The sequence below is a fragment of the Rhinolophus ferrumequinum genome, chromosome 21 (genome assembly GCF_004115265.2).
Source record: "Rhinolophus ferrumequinum isolate MPI-CBG mRhiFer1 chromosome 21, mRhiFer1_v1.p, whole genome shotgun sequence".
In the NCBI taxonomy this organism is placed as follows: domain Eukaryota; kingdom Metazoa; phylum Chordata; class Mammalia; order Chiroptera; family Rhinolophidae; genus Rhinolophus; species Rhinolophus ferrumequinum.
Genome location: NC_046304.1, coordinates 42,279,175 through 42,299,530, shown reverse-complemented (window position 1 = coordinate 42,299,530; position 20,356 = coordinate 42,279,175). Strand labels below are relative to the sequence as shown.

Here is a 20,356-nt window from a genome sequence, read left to right as displayed (position 1 = left end):
TGTTTGAAGAGGTCAGTTTTTCAGGGATGTTTACAGCATCACATCATTATAGTGTAAGCTTCCCGAGGCTACCACCCTAGTCATTTCTTTACCCCTTCTCCCCAAATAAGGCATAAAGGATTATCCTGTGCAAAGCAGCAGTCAGTAATGATTGATGATTGTTTTTTAATTAATAATTATTTTTTTAAAAAATGGGAAGATAAATTAAATGAGAGGAACAAAATACTCACTGACAGAGAGATGCCTGCTTCTGGTCTCTGAGGGCTGGTAGATGGTATTTATATCTCCTGCAGACTGGGAAGCTTTAATCCGCACCTGCCTGGACACCCCGGAATGAGGAGAGGAACTGGTCTGCAAGATAAGAGGAAAAAGGCCGGGCTATCTTTAAGCAGGCAGGCTGAGAAAAGCTCCCTTCTCCTTCCCCAGGACTCCCCATGCTCTCAGCTGCCTTCATGCTCTCAATGCACAAGCCACCCATATTTCCCCCAAATCGTACTCCTCAATCTGTCTTAGAAAATCACTGTTTGCTCAATTAGTCTTACGGTTTCACCGACATATGAGCACCGAGACCCAATGCCCCCATTTAACAGGCGATGATGACCTAGACGCAGAGGAATAACAGGCATTCCTCTACTAATCTGCCAAACAGAAAAGGGTTGTAAATACCCTCTCATAAAATTCTCCAGAGAATTTGGGAAGAATAGCAGGAAATTATTTCAGCAGCGAAATCACCTGCTGAGTGGGGGTCAGAACAGAGAATGATGGCAACCTCCCTGCCCAACAAAATTCTGGTTGATAAATAAGTATTTTTAAAAGTAGCTTGATAGGCTGCTTCTTCCCCAACCATAATCACTCCCTGAAAATTAAGGTAAGAAGATCCAGCTGCTTCCTATTACTGGTGTTTACATAGGAACCATCTCAGGACTGGGTTCATCTGGGAAAAGCTATCACAGGACCACTCTGCTGGAGGTCAAGCACCTCAGCACAGGGTAAGCAGCCTTACCACCTCTATCCCCACTTCTGTATTGACCCAGCCGAGCCCCCAGGTGAGCCCTAGAGAGAATACAAAGCAATAAAAGGAGGCCCTTACACTGAGAAAGCTGAAAACTAAAGCTTGGAGATGAGCAAGTAATGTCAGGAGGTACTTACAAATATCCAGAGCACTACTGACAGTGGGAATGGGAACTGGGGATTTATAAATAATTTGGGTCAAAGTTTCTACTTGCTTCTCTATTTTTTACCTCCCACAAGAAAAAAAACAAAAAGTCCGACCTAAACACACTATATCCTGTCCTCCAGGAAAAAGGCTTCCCGCTCCCGGGGGTGAGTTCAGCTGCCAAGCAGCGTCCTCTAGTCTCCCCATGCCAGACTTTATCACACGCAGGGCTGTCTTGACAAACTGTCTTGCTCTAACGGGAAGTCAAAACCAAGAGGAAGTGAATGTTCTTGCTGAAGCCTCCAATGTGCAATAGCTCTCCGCTGAGAGTCAGAGAGGAAAAAACAGTCAAAGCCACATAGTGGGGAAGCAGGCCAGTGAAGGGCAAGGAAAGGCCACGGCCCTGCAGTCAGAAGAAGAGCTGCACGATGACACCCCGAGGACAACTGCGGAGACACAGGGCCTTACACATACATCTTGGCAGCTCAAATTAGAAATGTACCGAAGAACATATACTCTTAACCCTCAACTTTAAGATCTAAAAGCTGAGACGGGAAAATAGGTTTCACAGCCAGCACGGTATAGTGTTTTGTTTTTTTAAAGGCTGAAGTTGTGGCAACAACTTGGAAAACAGATGAAGGGAAATCAGTAAAGGTTTCAAAGCAGGCACACAATCACTTGGGACCTGTTCAATGCACTCTGGTACAGTAGGTCTAGGATGGGGTTGAGAATCTGCATTTCCATCAAGCTTCTAGGTGATGCTGCTGCCGCCACTGGCAAACAGACCTCACTTTGAGCAGCAAGGTCTTCAGCGGGGAATTGTGCTTCAATTTAAGGCAATGTTGCTCTACCCCAGCCACCCCTTAGCACGGCCGGTGGGGCTTCTGACACCTCAGACCAACTTCTAACAGAATCTCTGGGGATGGGGTCCAAAGATTGGTATATTTTAAATGTCCCCAAGTGTTTGAAATATTCAGCCAACTTTGACAACCATGATTTAAGGAGATAAAAGAGAATGGCATGGTAAACAAAAAAGTTGATGTAAGGATTCAGGGAATCCTGAACAAGACTTAGAAGTGGGAAGGAGAGGAAGGAGGAAGGTGGGACTAGGAAAAATAAAAGGGGGCTATAGTACAGTGAAAAGAGAGCCAACAGGTATGAAGTATGTAGCTAGCAGAACATTCTAAAGATAGCAAATAGAAGGTGGCATTTGAATATTCAATGATAACCTCACTGAAGGCCTCTGTGGGTAGTGGTGTGTGTGGCTGACACAAACAACACGAAACATTACCAGGGAACCACATGCATAGAGACTGCTGTGAGTGGAAGCTGGGAAATCAGCAGAAAGAGGTCAACCCACAAATTATCTTGATTAAAATATTTGGTTTTACTAGACAAAAGGAACAAGTGGGTTCAACTATGTATGGGGGGAGGGGTGAAGCGTGCGTGTGTATGTGTGTGTGTGTGTGTGTGTGTGCGCTCTACTTAGGTGCATGCGAACAGGAGCCGAGAAATGGCACCCTGGGTCTCACCAGTCCTCTGCCTCAATGGTGGCACCAAGAGACATTTACATGGAAGACTAAGACCAAGAGACATTTACATGGAAGATATGAGAGTTGTGGAAGCATCCAGGTTGTTTAATAAATTTACAGCTTTAACACCCATGAATTTATTAAAAACCTTTAAAAAAATCTGTTTTGAAGCTGTACAACTTGAATAATGGAGGCCATGTTTACACCCTATATACAAATTCTTATTTTCTTTCGTTCTGTGCTATGTTCTTTACCATCAATATTCAAGGAGCTCATCCAAATTTAGATTAGATGAATAAATCTTGTTTTTATTATCTCTATTCTTCAATGCTTTGCAGACTTTAATTAAATATATGCTTAGGCTGTCTTTCCTGACTAAAGAGTTCCTGGCTTTTTTAGGCTATTTACATATAAAAGTGACCTCAACCCCTTAAAAATTTGGCTTCTCTTTAACCTTTCCAAGTTCAGTTATTTTTTGAGCTTAGGGAATATAATGACACAGCTTATAATGACACAGTTCACAAGTTTTTCTCATAGGCAGCATGACATTTTCTGTCCTGCTTCTAATGAGCTGTGGAGGAACCTGAGTGAGGTTTCCCGAGGACTACAATTATTCCAAGATCCCTTTCTAGATGGTAACTGATAGGTTACCATCCTGACTGTACTACAAGTCAGGATATCTAGATTCTAGATCAGCTCTGTCACTATTTACTGCCTCACCCAAGGCAAGTCACTCTTAAGTCTCAGTTTCCCCAGGTGTAGACTGATGATAATGGATGCCTACCCTGGACCCCTCAAAAGTAGCCAAAACTGAATGAGATACATTAAGTTTTGTTCTATCTTCCTGAACTTTCCCCATTACTTTTGGAAGACTGAAAAGAATTACCCTTTAGATTATCCGTGATGTCTTGAACTTAAATAGTAGACAAGATAGTGTCAAATTCATTCATGAGAAATTTGGGAAGTGGGCAAAATTTGGATAGATAGTTTATTTTTGTTAGAAAGAATCTGAGGTAACAAAACAAAACGCCATACTCAATTTAAGGTGCTTGGGTATTTAGTTTTTATTGTATACAGATACAAGAGACAAAAGAATGTTAAGTTTGAGATTACTTTGTGAAAGTGGAGACTTGGGTCTAGAGAGTCATAGAAGGTCAAGAGCAGAAAGCTAAATTAAGAGTTAGATGTACACGTTTAGAGAAATCTTTAATAAGAATAAGCTAAGAGGTGATGGCCCAAGGCAGAGGTCTAGGGCAGCCAGAACTACTGAAGGAGACAATAAGTACCTTAAAATGGCAGTAGACAGCATGGCTACAGAGAAAGAGGCTCTTCAGATTAAGGGGAGGTTCTATGATTACCAAATCCAGGAGTTCTCGGGTAAGAACAATACTGAGGTCTGAGACATGGCCTTGTCAGGTGGAGTGGAGGGTATGACTCTGTACCTTGATGACAGATGAAGACAGAGGGAAAATTAGAAGCTGTCATAGAAAAATCAGTAGAAAAGGAACCCTGAGAGAAGAAAGAGATAGCACATTTAAAAACAGAAATAAGAAGGGAAGTAAAGGTACAGGTGGTAACAAAAGGCAGATGAGGCAAGACTGCTAAAAATAGAGGAAACTAAGTAGAGAAACAAAGTGGCTGACAGTCCTCAGCAGGAGATGAAGACCAGGGCAATACCGTGTTTCCCCGAAAATAAGACCTAACCGGAAATAAGCCCTAGCCTGAATTTTCAGGATGCCATCCCCTGAACATAAGCCCTAATGCGTCTTTTGGAGCAAAAATTAATATAAGACCCGGTCTTATTTTCGAGGAAACACGGTATGTATCTTGGAGCAGTGAACTTCCAGTGTCTTGGCAGGCAGGGACCAGGCCACAGCCTGCGGGGTACAGTCCTCAACCAGCTAAGCACAAACATGCAGAGTAACTGTGTAAAAACTTCTACAGCAATTTGGCAGAGTGACTGTATGTCTATTGAATCTAACAATAAAAACTGTGGGCTTGTGTTTTGTATGTCTCTAGTTTATTTTTTCATTATATTTTTCAGTTTTTTTTTTTTTAAAAGAATTGATCCATGACAGATTGGAAATCAGAAGAACAAAACTGATATTTCATCACAGAGAAGCATTGTTCTAGAGGTAGGATTCCTGAGCACATAGCGATTTTAGATCATGATAGCTGTTTATTAAGAAACTTCAAGTGTAGTTGAGGAAATTCCCAAGGAAGGACTACCATTATCACTGTTAAGTCTTAAATGTACATCTTTATAAAGGCAAAAAATAGGAGCAGCCTAAGTGTCCCAACAGTAGCAAAAATGGTTATCTAATTAAATTATGGTATACACAATGAAGGGAATTATGCATCCTTATAAATTATAAATTATAATTATGAAGATTACACATTAACGTAGAAAAATGTGTATGACAATTTAAGTGAAAAAGTAATTAAGAAAATTGGCCAAATACCATGACAACACTTAAAGTATGTATACATATGGCCAAAGACTGGAGGAATATGTAAAAATCAATTAATCAATATGTATGGTGATCATCTTTCAAACAGCTCTGGGTGTTGCAGTAGTTACCTGTAGTCTGGTGCACCCTTTAATAAATGGGAAAGCAGATGCAAAGAACCAGTTGTCTATACCTTCTCATCAGAGGAGTCGAGAGATCACCATCTGGGGAGCTAGCTCCCAGAAAAGCAATCACATCATTAAACCAAACCCCAATTCCAGCTTCTTCTGTAAGGAAGGGGTTTGCTGAATATTATGATCTCTGTGTGACTCTTGCTAAAAGTTCCAGAAGCATTCACTATGTTTTCTTAAGAGGATGGGTGGGGAAGGGACTCCAAAACAATAAGACAAAGCTCCTGCTTCCGAGGGGTAAATTTATATAATATTTATATAATATTTTGGGGTAAAACTTACAAATATGCAATAACTAAAGGGCAATTACTAAGTAACCTATAAACTAGTGTGCAAATTATTTCCAGTGACTAAAGGAACAGGGAATAATCAAAACAGCCTTAGCCAAAAATACTGACCAAAATTATAGTAGGTAATTCATGCTAGATCCTAAAAAAAAAGAAAGGTAATATTCATGGTCTGGTTGAGAGGAAGAAGGAAGAATGGCAGAATGGGATGAGTATGCTGAAGGATGTGGAAAGATGAGACTGGGGTAGCGGGGGATAAGCCCTGGATGCTAGGCTAAATTCAGATCTTCTATGATAGGCAATAAGGAAAGATGGTAAGGAACAGGTGAGTAAGTTAAACAGAAATGAAATAATAAAGTATATCTTTTACTTCAGAATACTTCTCAAAACATATCCAGCAAGAAGACACATTTGGGGTAGAGAAGACCAATCCTCATGCAGAAGGACACTTCTGTAATATGAGAAAATGTCTTCTTAGCATAAGCTAAGGCTCCCCAACTGCATTCTCCTGTGCCTTCTCCTAATCAACAGGGCAGCCCAACCCCATGAGTCTCTTTAACAGTAAACGGAGCATGAGCACCATTCCATCTCCACTCGGTCCTAGCATCCATAGCTCTCATGCAGCACTGTCAGCTGTCTATAGTTGGCTGTCTTCAAGCATAAGGAAAGGAAAGAGTGCCAAAAAACCTTCAGGAACGTGTCTGAAGCAAACGGGTAGAGGAATCAGTGATTAGAAAACAGACCCAGTTGACAAGCATTCTTGTGGAATGCAGGCCCCCAGGTGCCCTTTAGGAGAGGAATCTGCACAAGACAGAATTCCTCAGACTGCCTGCCATTGGTAAGGCAGACGCTGGTAATTTACAAGGGGCCCTCCAGCCCCATGGCCTTTTTTCCAAGCAACAGAAGAAAAGCTTGTTTCCTACATGTGTCCCAAGGAAAAGACACAGTTGCTAAGGAGTTGTGGGAGCTGGGTTTACAAAGCATGACAGTCTCGAATCCTTGACAGCCTTTGCTTATCAGCACCCCCACGCTAATCAAATCTCTCTTGTTGGGGTCCAAATCTAATTGAGAGAACATGAATATAGAGAAAAAGAAATTTATCTTTTATCATGAAATGTTTGCCTTTCTCCCACATCATAAGCCAAGTAACCTTCAGCTGCAACTTTAACACTGATGATCTGGCTTGGCAGTAAAATCAAATGCAGACGACTAGCTGGCCACTGACACAGTGGGCTGGGTCACGCATAAGTTTTCACGTTAGTAGTGGCTGAGCAACACAGAATTCTGTCAAGGAAGCAAGTCCAATTCCTGAAGGCCAGCAGCTCTGTCTTATGCTGCCAGGACATGACAGGGCTACTTACATGGTTTCTGTCCTGGGACAGCAGCAATATCCTAAGGCTTTTCATGCTTGAGCTTCTATCCAAAATGTCAATTGCTTTATCAAGATCATCTTGGTTCTTCAGCAGGATGGAAAGCTGTGATACACGGCACAGAAAAAGGAAATCATAAAAAGGTCTTTAGTTTGTAAAAGCAAAATAAAAAATTAAAGTAAGTTTGGAAGAAAACAATCGCATTGGAGACTATGGGATTTTAAAAGACCCCATAGAGATATTTTCTTTTTCTTTTCTTTATGTGTACAATTCAATAATTTTTAGTAAATTTACAGACTTTTGCAACCAACACCACAATTTAAAAGCATTTCCATTGCTCCGAGAAAGACCTCTTGTGCCCATTTGTAGTCATTTCCCCTTCTACCTCTAGCCCTAGGCAACCACTAGTCTACTTTCTGTCTCTATAGATTTGCCTTTTCTGGACACTTCATGTAAATGGAACCATACAATGTTCATACATATTCAATTCATACACATTCTTGTGCATCTACCCTCTTTCGCTTAACGTTTTTGAGTTCATCCATGCTGAAGCACACATCAGTACTTTGTTTCGATGTATTTTCTGAAAAGAGCTTCCTCTCTAAAAACACCCTTGACTCCAAAGCATCAAATCCCAAACAGTTATAGTCCATATATTTCTTCCCAAATTAAATAGCAGAATCATGTCTTCCCCTATCCTGTGCTGACATCAACAGAACAAGCAGAAAAGGCACAGGTGGAGCGGCGGGCATGGGGAGGTGGGGGGGTAAAAACTGTTACTCAAATAAGAGCACAAATTTAGACCACATAGCAGGGTTTAATATCTTAATGTTTAAAGGTAAAAATCAGTGACTAGAACCCCAAAATACCTCCTCCATTTTCATTCCACTGAAATATTAAAGAGGAAGTCCTTGAGTGTACAGGTAAGTCTCATTCACTGTTAAAAGCAGAGGACATTATGAGTACTTAGTATTAAAAGATGTAAAAGAATGCTTTGCCTAGGAACCAGCAAATGTCAGATCTTATACATTTGTGGCAAACGCAAAATCATGCAAAAGTCCAATTAATTTCTTTAGTCCCCAATTCGTAAAACAAAGAGATGAGAACTCTATATCCCAGGCCAGGAAAAAACCAAATAGTTAAGAATAGTATTTAAAATAAAATCTCCAAACAACCCATGGAATGGCAGGAAAATTTTGCAAATCATATCAAATTATAAAAGAACTGCTTCCTGGGTAACACTCAAAGTAGGAATAAATAAGGACTATTGTGCATGTGTGTGTGGGGGGGTGGGTGGGTAAAGAAATTACTGGAGTAGGTTTTAACTTTAAAAAAACAGCTAAAATTTTGCAAATGTATGATAAAGGTCTAGTATCCAGAATACATATAAAAAAAAACCTCTTACAATTTAACAATAAAAGAACAAATAATCCAATTTTTTAAATGGACAAAGGATTTGAATAGATATTTGTCCAAAGAAGGTATTCAAATGGCTGAAAAGATGTTCAATCACTAGTCATTAGGGAAATGCAAATCAAAATCGCAATGAGATACCATTTCACACTAACTAGGATGGCTATAATTAAAAAAAAAAAAAAAAAAAAAAAAAAAAAAATCCCCCGAAAATAACAAATGTTGAGGATGTGGAGAAACCGTAAACGTTATACATGGCTCGTAGGAATATAAAATGGTGCAGGCGATATGGGAAAGTTGGGCAGTTCCTTCCAAAGCGAAACATAGTTATCATGAGGCCCATAATTCTACCCCTAGGTATATACTCTAGAGAACTGAAAACATATATTCATATAAAAATTTGGATACAAATGTTCATAGCAGCATTATTTATAATAGCTAAAAAGTGAAAACTCCTCAGGCATCCATCAACAGATGAATGGATACACAAAATGTAGTACATCCATATAAAGGAATATTATTCAACCATAAACAGGAATGAAGTTCTGACATCTGCTACAACATGGATGAACCTTGAAAACATTATGCTTAGTGAAAGAAGCCAAACACAAAAGGCCACATATTGTACGATTCCATTTAGTATATGAATGTTCAGAACAGGCAAGTCCAGTGAGACAGAGAGAGTAGGGGCTGGGAGAGGGGGGAATGGGACGTGACTACTAACACAAGTTCTGGAATTAGATAGTGGTGTCGGTTACACAACTCTACAGTATATATAGTATATACAAAAAGCACTCAATTGTACAGTTTGAAAGGGTAAATTTTATGGTAGGTGAATTATATCTCAATAAAACTATTATTACAAAAATATAAACATAAATAAAACCTCAACAGATTTCTCATTTGTGGTTCTCAAATCCTGAAAATGCTAATTTTAATTAGGGCAGAGTTTAGAGGGCAAAGAAGAAAAAGGGGGCTGAGCGGTTTTAAATTAATAAAATATATATTAGTTAACTCTTGGTAACTGACATTAGCAGAGTATGAAAAGATATGCACAACTTAAAATAATAACAATTATTTATATTTGGTTTTAGAATTAATATCTGCATAAACACTTGAATAAAAGAATACCCAACATTCTGGGCAATGACTTTGTTGGCATAAGAGTTTGAAATGGATTTTGGGACATCTGGAATTCTTAACGGAAATATTAACGGAAAGAGAAACAAGTACTAAACCATCCAGAAAAGTCTTCACTAACTAAAATACACCTTCTTTTGTGCTGATTAGCTAGCTGACTTTAGCCTTACTGTCTTATGCAAATCACTGAAGCTTGAGCTGTAATTTTTTAAACTTCAGTGGATTTGACATTTATATTTTGGGGGTTCTCATATCTCATATTTAAAGTGTGTTAGTTTACGTACTTTAAAATACTTACATCTGTATTATATCTGTGTTATTTATTAACTATTAGAATTAGGAGTTTATTTTCCAAACTTGCTATATTTCTAAAATTTATCCAAAAAACAAAAGATCAGGTGGTCTTATTTTTGTTAGCTATTTAGTAGTATATCCAATTGTAGTTGTATATTTTGTATGAAGGGACCAGGGAGTTTTTAGCCAACAAATCTCAGCCCCTATGGATTTCAGCCCCAAACTACGGAGGAAATTCTTAACTCTTCAACCAACAAATAGATTTATTACACAGTAATGATCTGACTCTCAAAGAGCTACCATGTTGCCCAGCGTTCCTGTCTTGCCCCCAACTCAGTTCCCTTCAGACACACGTTCTTTACCAGGCACAGACACATTACCTTTCAGACTAAGGCAAAGTACCAGCCTAAGCAGATTGCAGTCTCTAGTACCTTTCTTGGAGCTGGGAAAGCAGCCAAGTAAATGACATTCAAAAGAATTCCTTCCTGGGTGATATTCAAAGTATGAATAAATAAGGACTGTTGGGGCAGAAGTGGCGGGAAGCAGGAGGAAGAGTCAAGGAAATCAGTGGAGCAGGTGCTAACTTTTGAAACAAGCTACAATCAGGAGTTAAACTCTGAGAGAAGAATCCAGCATTTATGACTGTTAATAGAGCATCTACCCACTGGTTTTCCTACCTCCCCAGCCCCTGCTGAACCCTCTGCTTCTTGTTAAGGCTGTGCTGGAAAGAGAAAGATAATCTACAAAATGTGAAGAAGATAATATAAGACCTGGTCCTGGTACCGGATTCTACCAGGAGTAGTAGAGCTACTGGCACTGAAAGAGCAGGGGGAAATGGAAATAACTATGCAATCTCCCACGTAGTAAAAAGACCTCAGAAATCCCAGAGTTATTGGACTTAAGAAAAAAGGCTCCAGAAAGTGAAAACCTACAGAGGATATCAGAGGAACAAACTAGGAAATCCTCAGTTAAGCAGAGAGGAAGGGTAGGCAGCTGCCCCCACTGCTGTCCTCCCACCATCCACCACGTCCTTACCTCGTTGTTCATGTAATGCAGATCAAGAGGCTGCCCAAACACTGTGGCCACCTTGTGCTCCACATCTTCGTATCTCACCGGCCGGCTGAACGCTATGATTCTGAAAAGGAACAGGAAGCAGTTCCTTTTAGAAGCCATAGTTTTCTACACCTTCCGTTAATTATATATTGTAATGGAAGGTTTAGAAAGCTATGGCTTCTGAGTGATATCTCTTCCTTTTCTATTCAACACAGGATTTTGTTTTGCACGCAGTTTGCCTTTCTCACTACTGTTTTTTCTTCCCTTATCTACCTGTCTGCATCTTTTCACTCTTTCTAGGAGCATCTCTCAGGTTTGCCAATGGTGCCTACAAGCATTGCTCAGTCCCAACTATTGTTCTATCACTTCAGCTGGGATCTTCCTGTCAAGGACAGTTTAGCATCATAGCAGGACACCTGGATTTAAAAATTATGTTATAAATACTCCTGTTTTAGGAAGAAAAACCTAGAGACTGGAGCAGCAGTCCTGAAAAAAATGGTCTTAACTCCTCAGTGATTCATCCAGGACTTGAAAGGTTTTTTTCCACTGTTCATTTTTGAGATGCCACAAGAATCTCAACACTGATTATCCTCAGAATTGAGAATTCCTACCACAGAGTCACAGGAATTCCCCTCGAGTTGGTTATATGCCTGATCAGTTTTCTTGACCAGTAACACGTGTGGACATGTAGGTAGTGTTGACATTGATGCTTTTCTAGAGACTCATTAGGTCTGTTCAAAGAACAATTTCTATAAACGGAGGGCAGAGTAAGAACTTGTCCAAAGAGGTCTTAAAATGATTTGTCATTAAATATCACAGCACAACTTAAAAGTAGGGAAAGATGAAACAAGATTGGCAAAATGTGATAATGTTGAAGCTGGGTGACAGGTCCATGGGGGTTCTGTATAACATTCTCTCTGCTTTTGTGTGTGTTTGAAATTTTCATTAGGAAGTTTTAATAAATATATTAGGTTGACCTATATGATACTGCTGATAGTCAACAATTTTGATGTATAAAAGCGGCAATTTCATATGGGTCCAAAATAATAGTCTGAAACAAATAATAATTAAACAAAAATAAGCAAAGAGATAAACTGAACAGAAAAGAGTATCAGAAATAAACCCATATACATTCCCTCTTTCTCTCTCTCTCTCTATATATATCTACATATATATATATGTATATCTATATATATATATATGTATATATATAGGAAAATATAGGATTAAAAATATTAAAGTGGGCAAGGAGTTCCTAGGTATGACATAAAACACAGAAGACAAAAAAGATAGATTTGACAACAAACATTTAAACTTCTGATGACAAAATTAACCATCAACCAAGTTTAAAAAAATACCAAACTTGGAGAAAAGACTTGCAAAAATCAATAGGAAAAAGACAAACAACCAAATAGAAAAACAGGCAAAGGATATGATGAGACAATTCAGAGTTATGAATGGCTAATAAACTCATGAAAAGAAGCCTGATGTGGTGGGGAAATGCACATTAAAACCACCTTCAGCGCTTAGTGTGCCTAGGCTGGTGAAATCTGACTAGCGTGTGTTGGAGGAACAGCACTTGGCCATGGAAGTCTCTACAGCTCTTGTCCTCCTCCATGCTGAGAGGAAGTAGTGTGTGGTTCATTCACATCTTCCCTGCTCCTCCACAGGGGCAAGTGGTATAACCAGAGGAAGAAGCAATAAACCACAGGAAAGAGGAATGAATCTATGCCATTGGTTTTTAATGGAATCTGACCAGATAATTTCTTTAATGTTGGAAACTATATTGCTGAATATTTTAGTTTGTATCCAGCAGGAATATTGTAATCCTTATTTTTTCCCTTTAAATCATCATCCCAAGCAGTGATACTGTTGGGTGCTATCTAGATATGGGTTATCTAGATATGAGTGTTTTCTAGAGCCTTTGCAAGAATGGCTTTCCATCAATTCCTAAGCACAAAGCACACCCCCTTCATCAGGACCTCAGCAACAGTCCAAAAGGGGCTAGCCCTTCTGATTAAAATATCAGGAGACCAAGCAGATATTCCTAGCACACTAGTAGAAAAAGAGCAGGCGCAGAGATAATTCTGCTGTATTTGGGCTGGCGATGAGCCATTCTAAACCCCCCAAAAGCAGCCCAAAAGTCTGGTCAAGATCAGAAACCAGGACTTCGGATTTGGTAAGATCTAAATTGCTGCCATCACGGTGAATCACAAGCATTTTTAAGCCAGTGTCTCAAAGAGGGGTCTAACACCCGTGACCACTACCCCCACCAGTGTCCAGACATGAAGGTTTCGAAAGGAAGGAGATCCGAATCTACAGGCCTCCCCTTCTGCCCTCCTGTGTCTCACAGGGAGAAGGGTCAGGAGTCTGGGCCCCACCCTTCCAAAGCAAAGGGAAAGTCAGTTCACCAAAACAGATACCTGGCACAGATGAATGGGAAAAGTCACTACTGCTTTCCTTTTTTCCTATAAATTTTAATTCTATAAAGGCCTACAATATTTAGATAGATACTGCCCATATTCCCTGTAAAAAGAAAAGAAAGCCCACAATAACATTCTCTACAAAATCCTAAGACATGAAATACATGAAACCAGAGCTGTCTGGCACAGAGCAGCTTGAACTTGGCTTCCCTGCACCAACTTTATAAAGTCCTCAATTCCACACATAGTACACAAACAGTGAAATGCCATGGCTCCTGAAAACAGCTCCATAAAAAGAGAATGCACAGTTTTCAAAACCTTGATACCAAAGCTCTGCTGCTCAGGGCTTCAAAAGGCCATTCCTGCCTGACCACCTTAAATATTTGTGGTTTCGATCTGGCAGCTTCTCTGAAACTAAACACATATACTTTCTCAGCGTAAGTCTGCTCACTGTAACTGCATACCACTTTGGGAACAGGAATTCAGGAGAGCGTAACTGCATAATTAGGCTCCAACACAATTGAGCTTTTGATTTCATATCTACTTCTGAAAACTCTGTGCAGCTCCGAGTTTGGCCATCCCTCCAAAACCCAGTCAGCTCAGAAGTGTGAAAAGCAGCAACAATGAAGTGACAATTTAACTTCCTTGCTATAGGCGTGACACAAGAGGAGCAGCTGGGGACAGAGCTCAGAAGACCTTCCTCCTTCCAGGCCTGGAACAGCCCTAGAACCCACATGGCAGCAGCAGGACTGCGGCTCTGCAGACCACTCTGGATAATGTTTCCACCCAGCAGCCTCTGATAACCTTGCAGGCTTGTGACGAATCTTTTTAAGGGGCAGCAGCAGCCATAGATCTCCTTGGAGCTGGCTTCCAAGTGGACTGAAAGCTGCCGGCAGCAGAGAACTACGAGCTCTAAGAATGTCTGGACGCACTAAGGTCCTCTGGTGGGACTTGTAAAGTAGGAGGACCTCATCCTCATGGGGATGCTCGTCACCTCTCCAAATGCTCAGAGCAAAGGGAAAAAGGGGGTATCAATGGGTGGGAGAGAACGGCAGAGTGGGAGACAGACAGTGATGCACACATATGCCACATATATGCACACACAGGGGCCCATACAGAGTTCTGTACGGTTTTCAGAAATTTTTCTTTAAATAACTTGAGACATTAAGTGGAATCATATTTTTCTCCATTGAGAGGTCTACCTTGCCTTCCTACAAGAAAACAAAAAACCGAAATACTGACAATGGAGAAAAGGACATAAGCGTTTTGTAACATTACTTTCACTTCCCTAACAAGGTAAGATACAGAATATAGACTGAAAAACTCCCTCTTTCTATGTCCTCAAATGATCTGAACTCCTTCACAACTGAGGGACTTGATGAAGCTTCCCATGACATAGAGACATTATAAAAAAACTTTCAATTCACCAACCTGGGCCCTGCTGTGGACAAAGCCAGGGCCATTCTACCAGGGATGGGAATGGCCCCACGTCACAGGAAAACCCTGATGTCCCTGACTGCCCACAGGTGACAGTGTCAGTATGTCTGGAAACCATGACTTTGAGTAGGGCTGGAGTCCCGATTTCCTCCCCTAGCACACAGGCAGACCTCCCAGTGGCAGAACAAGAACAGAAGAGTAAAACATCAGCAGTTGTAATGACTTCCAATTCTAAGACCAGAAACAAGTTCCACTGGAAGGCTAGGCCACAGTGAAACTTTGCCCTTACGCCCAGTCAACCCCTTCGTCCAGCCAGTGACCCACAGGGGTCACTCCAGAGACATAACCACGTATCAGAAGGCAGACTTACCGCCTCTCCCCGTTGTGCTCAAACTTGATTCTGACGTCACTCTGCCAAAGGAACGATAGACAGGTTAGCAGGTTCTCTGGCACGTTCCCCCCAGGGAAGCCTCAGGCAGTCCTTCAGCAACGTTAAACAAACATCCCTGACCACTCCTGTTCCAACTTCTCTACCCCACAGGCATTCCTCCCAATGAGCTGGAGCCTTCCAGTTCTAACCTCAGGGGCAACAAAGCTCTGGGGACAAGATCCCTAGGTGGCTTCTCCGGCTTAGTTGCTATGCTCTGACATCTTATCCCTCCATATAACCTTCTAGCCAGGATACCTTTCTTTCTTGGCTGAAGTGACTGAACAGAAATCTTAGTACTGATACTTCCTAGCTATATGACCATAAGCAAGTTACATATCCCGAGTCTAGTTTTTCCATCTGTAGAGTGGGGCTAAACATATTTGCAGACTTGCTATGTAAATAAAATACCTGATACACAGTAGACATGCAATAAATGGTTGCTGCTACTATTGATTTCCATGATCCTCTCAAGGTTAACCCCAGTGGGGATAAAGTGGGATCCTGGACAAACCACCTTGAAACTGCCCCCAGCTTTATCCGAAATGATTACCAAGGATAGCCTATAAACTCTGGGAAGACAGGGATCACGTCTCTCTTATTTCTGTACCCCCAGTAACAATCAAAGGGAATGGTACATAATATTTGTACTTAACCATATTTGTTAAGTACATTGATTACTTGGAGAACAGAGTTGAGTGTAAAAAACAGAAATAAGAGGAAACAGAAGTTTTAGAATGTCAAATCAAGGAGGAAGAGATATTGTAAAGAGCAAACAGCTTGAGGGAGCTAAATATAACAGGGAAAAGGAAGAGATATTGCAGAAGAAAAAAACAGGTATGGAAGAAAAAGAAAAGTAAGATTGTCAGGAAACTAACAAATAATAGAGATGGAGGAGAAAGTTCATAGTCAGTGAATGCAAATTAATTATACTGAGGAAGACAAATTAAGACTGTGGCTTGGAAGAAAGGAGAGGGTTTCAGAGATCTGAAGATGAGGAACACAGAGCAGACAGATGACAGAAAAGGGAGAGCGTTTCAAAGGTAGGATGGGTACATAAAGGACTTCCTTTTCCCAAGAGATGAGGGGGCTAGAATTCTTTTCCAGTCCACTGAACTGGACAAATAATTCTAATTTACACTCTATAAATATTTGAGGACCCCAAAGAGCTTTTGTTTATGTAGATTATATCCACTGATATTTGTCATATTAGAAATTAAAATTGAGAAAATTTAAATTTATTTTACCCATTTAAAAATAATTTAAAAACATTACAAGCTAACATAAATACATTTTTTATAAAAAATAGCTATGTTTTTAAAAGTTTAGTGAAAAAATGCAAATCTTTTCAATGCATGGCTTAATAGGAGACAGCTGGATTCTCAGATCAGCTTCTGCTTCGATCTGTTGTGATAGTATGTATCATGTAATCTCTGGAAAATTCTACTGTACATTCTTAAAAGAATGAGGGTGAAAAGGGCAAGTAAGATTTTAGCATGATTATGAAATTAGTTTTGGCTTCATGGACCCCTGAAAGGGTCTTGGGAACCTCCTAGAAGTCCCTAGACCACACTTTGAGAATCACTGAGTTAAAATATAAGTTTACCATCCTCTAACCCATTATTTTAAAGACAAGGTAACATGCTCAGAGCTTAGTGTCCCTGAAAAGTTCACCTACTAAACAGTGGAGAGCAAAGTTTCCCTGAAGAACAGGTTTGTGATGTGACAACTCTTCAAAATGCAGCCCTGACATAGACCTCTCATTCCTTAATCTAACATATGGACCGCTTTATTCATGAATAATATATGACAATAACTAACATTTATTGGCATATACCACGTACTAAGACTTGCTCTAAGCATGTTAAATGTATCAATTAGACTCATCCTCACAACAGGTACTATTATTATCCCTATTTTACAGAAGAAATTGAGTTACAATGAGGTTAAATAAGTTTGCTCAAGGTCATGATGCTTGTAAAAGAAGAGCCAGGAATCGAACCATGGAAACCCAGCTCTTAACTACCATGGTATGCTATAACTTAAGCATTGCACAGGCAAAGGAGGTTATTTTCCTTACAGATGCAGGGCCTCAATGAGAGCACTGAAAGAAGAAAACAATCAAGGATCTTTTGTGATACTACTTTTTGGAACTCCTGGAGGAGAGAGAAAGCTCCCCATTTCTGGGGTAATACAACGGAGTCAGGACCAGGAGACTGGTCCAATCATGCAGCAAGCTATGACAGAGGCAGCAAATCAGGAAGGCAGTGTACCCCGCCTGGTCTGCGTTGGGTGAAGAGGCAGGTGGGTGAAGAGGTGGGTGGGTGAAGAGGTGGGTGTGTGTACGTGTGTGTGTGTGTGTGTGCGCGCAGGAGAAAGGCCGGGAGGTGCTGCCGCAGTGGAAGTTATCATGTAGATTCAAGGTTTTTAAGAGTTGACAGCAGTTTTTTCACTGTCTTCTTTCTTTTTCTCCTTCCCTGAAATGCTAAAGAGTTACCAAGGCAAGAGGCCTCCGAAGCATGGGGCCTGAGACATGCCGTCTCCAGCTTCCCCACTATCTCTAGTTCCACAGCTGGCTCTGGAGTAGTCCCAGCGCTTACCCCAGTTTGCGGTCCTGTCTGTCCCTGCAGGTTAGTTACACATCCTTTCACCTCCTCCTGCTCACAGCCCAGCACACCTTGGTGTAGCTCTCACATTTTTTTTTAATTAATAGATTCCATTTTTGGATAGAATACCCACATACCTGTCCTCCACACAGTTTTCCCTATTATTAACATCTTACATTAGTATGGCACATTTGTTTTTGTTATGATTAATCAATAATGATGTATAACTAAGTCCACAGTTTATTCAGATGTCCTTAGATTTTTTTTTCCCCTCTACCGATTTTTATGTAATTTTGTAGCAATAAAAAACACCTAATAACAGCTCTCATTCTTAAACTGGGCAACATTATATTTAGACGCACCTATGAAGGAATCTCATCAGTCCCTTTGTGGGACTGAAGGAACTAAATTCATTCATGATAGGCCATAATCGAAGCACTATTCTATTAGTCAAAACTTAGTGAATTTAGTCAGAAAGGGAATTAAACTTGCCCCAAACCTCAACTCACTCTTACTCAAGACTAACCAAGCCTGTGATTAGGAAGCACTGTGAGCAAAGATGCCCAGCGCTCTGAATCCCTTCTCCGATGTGGTGACAGCCTTTCCGAGCAGGATGCTGGCCCATGACCAGCGTCCACGTACCACGTAGTGTGTCCAAATCTGCTAAATTTCTAAATCTGAGTTTTCCCTGTCAGGCTGACCAAAATAAGCCATGGATAGGAAAGTTCAGATAAAGATAACTTGATTTAATTCCTTCCTGCCAACCATTCTCCTTGCCTCTCTGAGGTACTTCGAACTGGTGGCCAAGTCCTCTTTCATAACCTCTCTCTTCCCCTGCCTCTGTGACTCTACCCCGGCCCAGAGAACCTGCCACCACTCTAGCCACTTCTGCTTCTTTGCTGGTTCCTCTTCCTCATGCCCTTCTCCACCCCTCCCCCACATGTGACCTGTTCTTGATGTTTAGACTTTTGGCCTCTGGATTTCTCCCCCTCTCCTCACATGTTCTCCTCTGTAGGAAAAAAATCAGGCAACCTCTAAATAGAAGATTCCCAAATCTCTGTGTCCCGTCCCAGCCTCTCAAGCTAAACTTCACCTGACTGCCATGTATTTGAGGCAGATATGTCATCATTACAAATGTAGTGCTAGCGTCAAATTGTCTGGCTTCAAATCCTGGCTCTATAAACTCTTAGTTACTATGTGACCTTGAACTTGTTACTAACTCTGTGAATCAGTTTCCTCATCTGTCAAGTGAGAATAGTGATAGAATCTATCTCACGGAATTATCAAAACAATTAGATGAAATAATTGATAAAGATATGAGAATAGTACGTGATACATCACAAGTGCTCAATAAATAATACAAGTCCATCATCCTTTAGCCAAAATCCTTGGAGCCAAAAGTGTTTCAGAATGTACTTTGGATTTAGAGAGGCGGTATGGTACATATTCTGTGTATTATGTGACAGCTCCCCCCAGGGGGAGGGTGTCTGGGACAGCGCTTCCATGGCAGAGGCAGAATGCTCACAGGTGTCCCACGTACTGCTTAGCCTCTTGAGGTTAGTTCTGGGCTTTGTGACTAGCTCTGACCAAGAGCTGGGAACAGAATTGAGTTTCTAGACTCTCCCCTGATAGCCACATGTTCCAGGTCAGTGGAGCTACCCTCAATTAGGGTCTTTAAGTGACTGTGAGGGATACTGTCCTCCCCTTCTCTATATGGGACATACTGTATGAAGTCACTAAGATTTAGGGTTTATCTGTTAACACAGCACAAGTTAGTTTTTGTAGTGAAAAGTATGAATATTCACAATTAAGTGTTATAAATAAAGACTATAAGTAGCCCTGTGTTCATTCATACCAGGGTTTGCCACAAATTTACCAAAAAAAAGCCTTTCAGTTTGCAGTACTGTTTGGATTTCAGAACTGCAGATAAGGGACTCCCTGTGGACCTGCAAAAAGCACACACACATATATGCGCACAATCTGAGTTTTCCCTGTAATCTCCAACTCAATCTAGCTACACCTGTCTGCATCAACTACCCTCCCAAACTAGTCTCCCTTCTCAGTGTTGCTATTTCTAACATTGGTACCGCTGCTCTCCTGGCTACAGGCTCAAACCTCTGAGTTCTGCTTGATGCTTTGCTTTCTTTCCCCTCCTCACAGCCAGATAGCAAGTTCCAATTCTGCCTTCAAAGGCCTCCAATATAAGGCTCTGCTGCCAATTCTCTCCATCGTCACTCTCGTTGAGCCCCTGTCCCCTCACTCCTGGATTCCTAACGCAGCTCAGCATTTCCGGACACCCCCTTCCAACACATTCTACATTTCTCTACAATTTCAATCATCTTAACCACTGCTTTCATCAGGTCCTTTCCTTGTTCAAAAAGTAATAAGTGATTCCCATGACCTTATGGAATGAAGTCCAAATTCTTAGCTATCATTCAAAGCCCTCCGGAATTTAAGCTCATTCAGTTTACCTAACCATCTTACATTGTTTGTTCTCAGCAGGAACCCTCTCTCCAGAAAGATCAATGACCACCTTATTTCCTGAAATATGCTATTTTCATTCCTTCCCATAGGCCT

The 20,356-nt window shown here is 40.7% G+C and overlaps 1 protein-coding gene across 4 annotated transcripts in view; it reads right to left on the bottom strand.

Moving 5' to 3' along the window:
• The window catches only part of MAP3K3 (mitogen-activated protein kinase kinase kinase 3), a 57,229-nt gene that overhangs the window by 22,200 nt on the left and 14,673 nt on the right, over positions 1 to 20,356 (bottom strand). For all 4 annotated transcript variants that reach the window (XM_033090494.1, XM_033090497.1, XM_033090493.1 and 1 more), the window contains 4 exons: positions 15,117 to 15,157; positions 10,869 to 10,968; positions 6,978 to 7,091; positions 231 to 351 (listed from right to left, as the gene is read on the bottom strand). In XM_033090494.1, the coding sequence (XP_032946385.1) occupies positions 231 to 351; positions 6,978 to 7,091; positions 10,869 to 10,968; positions 15,117 to 15,157 (376 nt within the window). The remainder of the gene's footprint in view (positions 1 to 230; positions 352 to 6,977; positions 7,092 to 10,868; positions 10,969 to 15,116; positions 15,158 to 20,356) is intronic.